Genomic DNA, 10651 nt, shown 5'->3' with positions numbered 1-10651 from the left:
TCTGCGGGTAGACTAGGAATGGGCACTTTTGGGCCTTCCAAAACACCTGGAGGGCCCAAGTTTGCCCAGGCCTGTCTCTAGTGCCACTCCACCGTCTCCTCTTCTGGAGGCTCAACAGATGGAGGCCCTGTCATCCCTAGACGCTCTGATCCATCCCCTCCCCCGTCTGAAAGGGGCCACTCCAAGGGGCGTGGCTACCGGGAGGTGGGCGTGGCCGAAGGAGTGGGATCCCTGAGAAGCCAAGGCAGAGCCGTCGGTGCGAGTCCAGGGGAGCGAGAGGGAGCGAGAGGGAGCGCGGAGGGGCTGGGCAGGGGCTCGCCTTGGTCTCCCCCATTCCCTCCTCTCTCCTCCCTCCTCTTCCTCGCCATGCTGGGCTTCCTGGTGGGCTACGTGGTCTTCTGCCTGCCGGGCTCGGCCTCGGGCGTCTCCCCTCGAGGGGCGGCGGCGGCGGCGGCGGCGGGGCTGCGCTTGCCTTGCGGAGACCCCCGCAGCCCCCTTCCCCCGCTCCTGAGGGCCGAGCCCGCCCTGGGCCCCGAGCGGCCCTTCCTCCTGGTGCCGCCCGAGGACAAGGAGGAGGAGGAGGAGGGGGAGGAAGGCGAGGAGGAAGGCGAGAGGGGGGAGGGCGCCCCCCGCCTAAACACCCCCGCCTCCCGCCGCTTCCCGCAGGCGCTGATCGTGGGGGTCAAGAAGGGCGGGACCCGAGCCCTCCTCGAGTTCCTCCGCGCCCACCCCGACGTCCGCGCCCTCGGAGCCGAGCCCCACTTCTTCGACCGCGGATACGGGAAGGGCCTCGCCTGGTACAGGTGAGGACGGGAGAGGGGCGGGGGGCGCAGGACTGGCCAAGGAAGGCGCCCAGGGCACGGGCACGGGCTCCTCAAAGGGCCGTCCAAGGCAGCGGGTGAGCTCGGGCCGCATCCGAGGGATAGCAAAGGTCTCAAAGAAGTGGTAAAGGCAGCAGAGGAAGGCATCCAGGGCATAGGAATGGGTTTAAAGGGCCTGGAGGACCGAAGGTACTGAAAGCTTAGGAAAGGCTTCCAAGGACCGTCAAAGGCACCGGTGGGCAGCAGTTGAGCTTCAGTTGCACCCAAGGGATAGCAAAGCTCCCAAAGGACTGGTAAAGGAAGCAGAGGAAGGCATCCAGGGCATAGGAATGGGTTTAAAGGGCCAGGAGGGCATCAGTAGACAACTGAAGATACCAAAGGCATGGTCAAAGGACCTTCAGAGGTAGGGCATGGGAATGGGTAAGGGTTAGGGTTAAGGGAATGGGTTCAAAGAATCGTCAAAGGCAATGGGTGAGCTCTGGTTGCATCCAAGGGATAGCAAAGGTCTCAAAGGACAGGTAAAGGAAGCGGACCAAAGGTACCGAAGGTATGGTCAAAGGACCTTCAAAGGTACCAGTGAGCAGTGGTTGAGTTCTAGCAACAGAGAAGGTCTCAAAGGACTGGTAAAAGCCGCAAAGGAAAGCATCCAGGGCATAGGAATGGGATCAAAGAATCGTCAAAGGCAGTGGTTGCACTCTGGTCGCATCCAAGGGATAGAAAAGGTCTCAAAGGACTCATAAAGGCAGCAGAGGAAGGCATCAAGGGCCCAGGAATGGGTTTAAAGAATTGTCAATGGCAGCAGTTGAGCTCGGGTCGCAACCAAGGAATAGAAAAAGTCTCAAAGAAGTGGTAAAGGCAGCAGAGGAAGGCACTGAGCGCCCAGAAATGGGTTCAAAGAATCTCCAAAGGCAGTGGTTGGGCTCTGGTTGCATCCAAGGGATAGTGAAGGTCTCATTAATATTGGTGAAGGCAGCAAAGAAAGGCATAGAGGAGATGGGAATTGCTCAAAGAACCAGGAGGGTATAAATGGAGGACCGAAGGTACTGAAGGCATGGGAAAGGGTTCAAAGGGCTGTCAAAGAGCTCCAGTTGCATCCAAGGGATAGTGAAGGTCTCAAAGGACATGTAAAGGAAGCAGAGGAAGGCATCCAGGGCAAAGGAATGGAATTAAAGGGCCAGGAGGGCATCAGTGGAGGACTGAAGGTACCAAAGGCATTGAAGACATGGTCAAAAGACCTTCAAAGGCACCAGTGTGCAGAGGTTGAGTTGAAGCAACGGAGAAGGTCTCAAAGGACTGGTAAAGGCACCAAAGGAAAGCATCCAGGACATAGCAATGGGTTCAAATAATTGACAGAGGCAGTGGTTGAGCTCTGGTCACATCCAAGGGATAGAGAAGGTCTCAAAGGACTGGTAAAGGCAGCAAAGGAAGGCACCGAGTGCATGGGAATGGGCTCAAAGGATCAGGGGGGAATCAATGGAGGACTGAAGGTACTGAAGGCACGGGAAAGAATTCAAAAGGTGGTCAGAGGCACCAGTGAGCAGTTGTTGAGCTCCAGTGGGCATCAAGGGATAGTGAAGGTCTCAAAGGACTGGTAAAGGCAGAAAAGGAAGACATCCAGGGAACGGGAATCGGTTCAAAGGGCCAAGAAGGCATAAATTGAGGACCAAAGGTACTGAAGGCATGGTCAAAGGACCTTCAAAGGCACCAGTGGGTAGAGGTGGAGTTCTAGGAACCGAGAAGGTTTCAAAGGACTGGTAAAGGCAGCAAAGGAAGGCAAAGAGGGCATAGGAATGGGCTCAAAGGACCCGGAGGATATCAATGGAGGACCAAAAGTACTGAAGGCACAGGAAAGGGTTCAAAGGGCCGTCAAAGGCATTGGTGGGCAGCAGCTGAGCTTCAGTTGCATTCAGGGGATGGCGAAGGTCTCAAAGGACTGGCAAAGGAAGGCATCCAAGGCATAGGACTGGCAAAGGAAGGCAACCAGGACAAAAGAAGGCATAGGTTCAAAGAATCATCAAAGGCAGTGTTTGAGTTCTGGTTGCATCCAAGGGATAGAGAAGGTCTCAAGGACTGGTGAAGGCAGCAGGGGAAGGTATGGAGGGCATAGGAATAGGCTCAAAGGACCAGGAGGGTAGCAATGGAGGATTGAGATGCTGAAAGCATGGGAAAGGGTTCAAAGGGCCATCAAAGAGCTCCAGTTGCATCCAAGGGATAGAGAAGGTCTCAAAAGACTGGTAAAGGTAGCAAAGGAAAGCATGGAGGGCACAGAAATGGGCTTAAAGGACCATCAAAGACAGTGGTTGAGCTCTGGTTGCATCCAAGAGATAGCAGTGGTCTCAGAGAACTGATAAAGGCAGCAAAGGAAGGCATGGAGGAGATGGGAATGGACTCAAAGGATGAGGAGGGTATCAATGGAGGATGGAAGGTACTGAAGGCATGGGTAAGGGTTCAAAGGGCCATCAAAGGCACCAGTGAGCGGTGGTTGAGCTGTAGATACAGCCAAAGGATAGAAAAGGTCTCAAAGGACCAAAGAAGGTCTCAAAGGGCCACTGAGGACAGCAAAAGAAGGCATCAAGGGCACAGGAATGGGCCCAAAGGACCATTGCTGGCACCAGTGGGCAATGGTTGAACACTGGGCACATTGAAGGGACAGAGAGGATCTCAAAGGACCAGTAACGGCAGTAAATGAGGAGTGAGGGCATTGAGGGCACAGGAATGGGTTCCAAGGGCCAGTGAGGACACCAATGCAGGACGGAGGGCAACAATTGAGCATTAAGGGCATTGAAGGGACACTGAGGCTATTGGAAGCATACTGAAGGTTCCAAAAGACTGGTGAAAGCAGCAGCGGAGCTTTGGGAGTACTGAAGGCAGAATGGGGGCATCAAAGGGACAGAAAGGGGTTCAGAGGACCATGGAGGGCCCCAATGGAGAGCCTGAAAGTAGCTGTGGAGTATTGGGGGCGTTGAAGGGACAAGGAGGGCATGGAAGGTACAAAGGGGGCTTTGAAAGACTAACTCTTTAAACTGTGTCTCCCTTAATCCAATATAGACTTTGGTGGATTGGGTAGAAAGCAGAAGCCAGGTCTCAAGATAATCAGATTGATGTTTTTGGCTCATTTCTGGACTCTGCCCAATTTCTGTTGCTGCTTCAAGGTATGACAGTTAAGCATTTAATGGGCTAGTAGAAAGAAACTTGGTTTTGGCTATTGAAGTTTTGGATTTGCATCTCCGTCCCGACATAAAGCATGATTTGATTCAAAGCCTGCCATCTCTGCTCCTCTGCATTAAATCTGACTGAACCTTTTCTTTCATAGCCAGGCTTGAAAATATTTCCCAAATGTTTCGGTTTCTCTGCCATTCCTTTTTTTGAGAACCTGCAAAAAAGAAAGCAGCAATGTGCCATTGTGTATCTGATGAAGTCTTCGGTGATCTTCTTCTCTTTCTGGGATGAATCTTTCTATTATGGGCCAAACTATGAATGACTTTGTCCTTCAAAGGGGAAGGTCTGCCTCCGTTTGAAGTCGGAGACCAACCCTCTGCTTTTGTGGACTTCAAAGGGATCTAGATTTCCCAAAGACAAGGGGACAGAAGTCCAGCGGCTATTGAAAAAAAAAAGGCTTTTTAAAAAAAGTGATTAATTGTGATTTAGTTGACTTATGGCAATCCTTACATTTTCCAAAGCCTTGACTCTGGAAAGTAGACTCCAAACTTTTGAAAGAGTTGTTTCATCATGAGCTGCTTTGAATCTCCTTTTATGGAGTAAAGTGGAGTATACATAGAATAATAATAATAATAATAATAATAATAATAATACAGTAGAGTATAGTTTCCCTAACATAAATGGACCGGCAGACTGTTGGATAAGTGAAAATGTTGGATAATAAGGAGGGGTTAAGGAAAAGCCTTTTAAACATCAAATTATATTATGATTTTATAAATTAAGCACCAAAACATCATGTTTTACAACAAATCGACAGAAAAAGCAGAATAATACATGGCAGTGTTATGTAGTAATTACTGTATTTACGAATTTAGCGCCAAAACATCACAATGTATTGAAACAGTTGTAGATCCGGGCGGGAGGCAGATTGCATTGGATAACACAGAACGTTGGATAAGCGAAGGTTGGATAAGCGAGACTCTACTGTGATAATGATATTTTGACTCTTGCTCCTCATTCAAATGCATCTTAAGAGACTTCCAAACTTTCAAATTGCTCAACAAAATATCAGTCATATTGGTGTGCCAAGAAAAGCTAAAATCTCCAATCAATTCCTTTCTTTCCTGCCTACGTCTGTTCTCTCTTTCCCATGTTTGAATTGTCTATACTTTCCTGTCTTTTCAAGCTTGTGTTGACAATGGATGTCACAGGATGGGATTTGCATTAAACATAACGTCTTGTGGTATATAGAGTTGTTTTCAAGGTTTTGTATCACTTTAAGCATGCTTTTTTGGAAGTCCTTTCTCTGAAATTGAGGTTTACTTCCTTGCAAAGATAGATTGGATGGGGCCACGGAACATGTGCCTTAAAGCGTCTGAGAATTGACCTTTTCTCCTCTTAGAAACCATAAATATGACAGCATCCTTATCTGATCAAGCAACATAAAGAGACATGCATATGTGTTGCAGAGAATGTATCATTTGTGCTTGCATATGTTTCATAGTGTTCCCACTGTATGTCAAATTATCACACAAAGTATGTGTGTGATACATTCATACCTGTATGAGGCTGCATCTATACTATGGAATTAATGGAAGGATGTGTGTGTTTGTGATTCAGATACAGATATACGCCCGTATAGATGGATGGATTGATTGATATGTGCTTGTGTAGTATCTATTTATTGCTATCTGTATATCATCTACACTAGAATGAGTGGAGTTTAACTCCACTTTAGTTGCTATGGCTCAGTGTGATGGGATCCTGGGAGTTGTTGTTTTGCAAGGTCTTTAGACTCTCTGCCAGAGTGTAATTCTCAGGATTCCATACCTTTGAGTCATAAGTATCAAACTGCATGAATTCTGCAATGTAGATGCACCCTAAGTTGACTTAATTTTTCAATCAAACTGCATGAATTCTGCAATGTAGATGCACCCTAAGTTAAGTTAATTTTTCCATCAAACTGCATAAATTCTACAGTGTAGATGCACCCTAAGTTGAGTTAATTTTTCCATAAGAAATGCATGAATTATGCAATGTAGATGCACCCTAAGTTGTGTTTCTCTCGTGTTAATTTTTCCATAATTCATAACTTCCACAAAAGCATTCCCAAACTGTCCAAATTTGGGTGAGAGATGTTTTGATCCAAATGATCTGAGCTTGAGTCGACTCGCTAAACGAACTGCGCTCAATTGTTAAATTCTTATTGATCCCGAGGATCTATTCTCATTGGGATCATTGACCGGATTTAGACCGCGATAAATCTTTTGACCGGGGTCTTATATTCGATTATGTTGTGATCCAAAGGAATCGATGCAGGGGATATGAATGCCTTTCTAAGATAAATGAACTCTTTTGGTGGTCTGGCTTTGAAGGCGATCTTCCGCTACTGTTCATCTGCTTGATATTACGCCTTTGCCTTATGGATCAATGCCTGGGGTTGATTTATCTGGGCTCAGAAGTCGGCGGATGTATCCGGTGTATTGTCTTTGGGGTGGGTTTGGGGGCGGAAAATTAAAAACAGCCACTTTTTATAATTATTCCCATTGCTGCCCAATGGGTCTTTTTGGGGGACGACGAAAAGTCCCACTGGAAAGAGAAGTTAGCTAACCAAGTCCTGCGCTTTGCAATAATTTGGAAGAAGACTTGATCAGTTTTTCCATCTTAGCAAAGGCATCGCCAGCTGGCAAATATCTTGGGAGGGTTTTTTGCCTTTGGTAGCAATGTGTTCAATGGTTTTGCATTCAGGAGGTAGTGCTTTGTTGCACCAGAAAGCAATTCTGTTGCATTTAAGTGGATTTGATGATGCACACAAAAGCCCCAGTTGGTAAATAGTAAAAAATACAAAAGGAAAATCTCATGCAAACCATGCCATACTTTTCGAAAATATTTCTGCTTGCCTTCAGCAATGAAAAATGCAAAGATTTAGCACTAACAGAGGTTAGATAGATGTACAATGCAATGTGAATCTCCCTTGTAGGGTCAATGTAGACCCATATAATGTAGTTCAGTGTAGATCCATTCAAAGTCTCCTATTTACTCAGAAGTGAATGTTACTGTTTTTCTTAAAGTGACAGTGGAATTTTTTAGCAGGATTACATATTTTCCCAATACACCCCACTTCTCCTTTATATTGCATGGATTCTTTGGATTTGTTTGTTTCTATTTATTTATTTTTTGGCTGTCTCAAACCAAATGGGGATTTACTAACATCTGCTGGAATTGCATTCTTGGAATCAATGGCTAGGAGGAAAATCTAGAGCCAATTGAGCCTTGATTTTGGACATATATTTTTGAAAAAATATTGTACGGCTACTCAGACTCCTAGCAGATTACTGAATGTTATCAGCAGGTTCTAAGAGGGGAAATGAGGATGATTTCTGATCTCTTGGCTGTGTGCACGCTTGTAGACTTGCAGAAATAAGAGGGGTTTCTTTTAAATGTTTTTTTTTAATAGAAAAAAACAGCTTTAGGTAAATGCAACGGGCTTGGCTTTTTTGATGAGCACAGCGTTTAATTAAAACGACATTCTTTCGGCTGTAAAAGGCAGGTGTTTGCCGCTTTGCCAGAACTAAGCCCTTTTAAGGCTGCGTGCCAACTGAATGCAATTGAGTTTATGTGCATAACATTTAACTGCTTTTTCAATGGGAAAGAGTCCTCTTTGCATTCAGCATTTCCAATGGCATTTAGGTCCAGGTCAGTGCAGACCCGTGCAATGCAGTTGGATGCAGTTAAAACGGCATGATATGAGTCTATACTAACCTAATAATAATAATAATAATAATAATAATAATAATAGTTACAGAAAATAGTTACAGAGCATGTCAAACTATTCTGGGACTTCCGAATTCAGAATGACAGAGTTTTGGAGCACAATACTCCAGACTTCGCAATCGTGTTAAAAATCAAAATATGGATCATCGATGTTGCAATCCCAGGCGAGAGCAGGATCGAAGAGAAACAGCTGGAAAAGCTGACACGATACAAGGATTTAAAGATTGAACTGTAAAGACTGTGGTGCAAGCCAGTAAAAGTGGTCCTAGTGATGATCTGCACACTGGGTGCAGTGCCTACAGACCTTGGTCTGCACTTAAACACAATCGGTGCTGACAAAATTACCATCTGTCAGCTGCAAAAGGCCACGCTACTCGGATCTGCATGCATTATTTGTCGATACATCACACTTTTGGAAAGTGTCTGACGTGTGATCTAATACAACAGCCAACATAGTGATCTTGTTTGCTGTGTACTAATCTGTTGTGTTTCAAATAATAATAATAATAATAATAATATTTTATTTATACCCCACCACCATCTCCCATAGGGACTTGGGGTAGCTTACAAGATAACACACAGTGGTGCCGTACAACATATAAATGCAATACAACAATGTACAAAATCAATAACACATTCGATAAAACCAACATATAGAATTAATGAAAGCAACCTCTATTAAACAGAGACAGTAAAATATGGCTATGGCCATGATTAAAAGATTCATACAATGAATTCAGCATCTCAGTTGTGTTCCCTTAAAAGATACACGGTGCTAACATAATTGGCAATAAGATTGGCAACTATCTTAAACATTGTCAAAAGCCTGCTGAAACAACCAAGTTTTTAGCTCTTTCTGAAAGTGCTGTAGTATGAGGGCTTGCCTAAGTTCCCTGCTGGAAGACGTTCCAGAGCCGAGGGGTTGCCACCGAGAAGACCCCCTCTCCCTCGTCCCCACCAACCGCATGGGGATAGAATGGGACCCTGCAGAACCCCATAGGTCAATGGCCAGGGGTCCAAGCAGGTGTCCCCCAGCATCACAATCTGGGAACGTTCCTCCAGTAAGGAGCGGAGCCACTGCAAAGCAGTGCCCCCAAAAGCCATTCCGGAGACCCGATCCAGAAGGATACCATGATGGATGATATCGAAAGCCGCTGAGATGTCCAAGAGAGCCAGCAGGGATACACTCCCCCCTGTCCAGCTGTCTGCAGAGGTCACCCACCAAGGCAACCAAAGCTGTCTCTGTTCTGTGACCAGGCCTAAAATCAAGATAATTGGCTTTATCCAAGAATCCCTGGAGCTGAGAAGCCACCACTCACTCAAGAACCTTGCCCAAAAAGGGGAGATTAGAAATAGGCAGTAGTTACTTATTATCAAGGAGTCAAGGGACGACTTCTTCAGAATTGGTCTTACAATAGCTTTTTAAAAATCTTGATCATATGTGTCCCTGCTCCAATGAGGTATTAATGATCCTCATAAACCACTCCGTCAATCCCCATAATATAATTCATAATATAATATAATTCAGATTCAGCCCACACTGTTGAATGAATGCCGTTTGACCCTACTTGCACTGCTATGGAACACTGGGAAGCATAGTTTGCACTCTTTGGCAGACCTTGCAAAACTACAATTCCCAGTATTCCATATCATTGAGCCTACAGCAGTTAAAGCCATCTCAAACTGCATTCATGGACCTAATGTCAATTTCAGCAAGCTGTAACCTTTCTTTCGTTAAAAAAGCAAAAAGTGTTTTCCTCTTTCCTGTGTCTTCCCCATCGAATCTGCCATATAATGCAATGTGACTGCATTGAATTGCATTGCATGGCAGTGTAGACTCATCCAATGCAGCTCAGTGAGGTTAAACTGTATTGTGAAACTGCATTACATGGCAGTGTAGATGGGGCCCCTCTCTCCCTTCCTTTTGGCAGAGAGAGATGGATGCGTTTCTTCATTCGGGTGTCTTTCAGATTGCAGGTGTTGCAGCTATTCAAATCTGGGGCGTGTGTTTCTCTGGAAAAGGACAAAAGTTGGCGCTCCTTCACTCCTGGGAATCTTTCAAAGCCATGTCAATATTTCTGAAATAGTTGACTAAGCCGTAAAACATGCAGCTTGTGCCAGAAGCTTTGCGTCGCCAACCTGCTCCGCTCCCCTGCGGCACCTGCTGAACCTTTTGTTTTTGGAGGTCTCATGAACTCGAGCATTGCAACGCGACCCTCTTTGTATTTTCCACATGCGTTGGAGCCTTTCAGGGAAATGACACAGGTCACGTCTACACGGCCGAACAAATGCAGTTTGAACTGCTATGGCTCAACATTGTGGGATCCTGGTACTTGCCATGTGCTCTCTTTGGCAGAGAAAGTTGTTAAACAATCACTCCCATAATGACATAGTATCAACCATGAGAGTTAAAGCGATGTCGAACTGAACTCATTCTATAGTGCAGATGCATCCATAAAGAAATATTTATTATTACTTATTTACAGTATTTCTATTCCACTATTCTCACCCCAAAAAGGACTGAGAGCAGATCACAGGACACATATACAGCAAACATTCAATGCCGTTATATACTGACAAGACAGACAATTGTACATAGATAGAGGTATATATATAGGATTTCCCATCTTTGACATCTTGGAGGTTGTGCTTGATTCTGGCCACAGGGGGTGCTGTCACTCCACTTTCCCTGCCAAAGAGCTTTATTCATAAACTTCCTCCTTGATCAAATCACTGGCATTTTTCCTGAAACTGAAACTGGTTTTAAATGTTTGTGATTGTTTTAATAAGATTTATGTTTATGTTTTATAATGTTTAATTTTTTGTATGGTTTCTGTTTTCACTCGGCAATTGAATGTTTTGCCCTATGTTGGAAACTTCCCTGAGCCCTCTTGGGG

At 45.4% G+C, this 10651-nt stretch overlaps 1 protein-coding gene across 1 annotated transcript in view; it reads left to right on the top strand.

The window, feature by feature from the left end:
- Positions 1-231: 231 nt before the first annotated feature.
- Positions 232-10651, top strand: part of HS3ST6 (heparan sulfate-glucosamine 3-sulfotransferase 6) — a 49348-nt gene continuing 38928 nt past the window's right edge. Inside the window, exon 1 of the mRNA XM_060786557.2 lies at positions 232-803. Coding sequence (XP_060642540.2) covers positions 367-803 — 437 coding nt within the window. The 5' untranslated portion in view covers positions 232-366. The remainder of the gene's footprint in view (positions 804-10651) is intronic.

The sequence above is a fragment of the Anolis sagrei genome, chromosome X, assembly GCF_037176765.1.
Source record: "Anolis sagrei isolate rAnoSag1 chromosome X, rAnoSag1.mat, whole genome shotgun sequence".
NCBI lineage: Eukaryota > Metazoa > Chordata > Lepidosauria > Squamata > Dactyloidae > Anolis > Anolis sagrei.
This window is presented reverse-complemented; position numbering and strand designations above follow the sequence as displayed.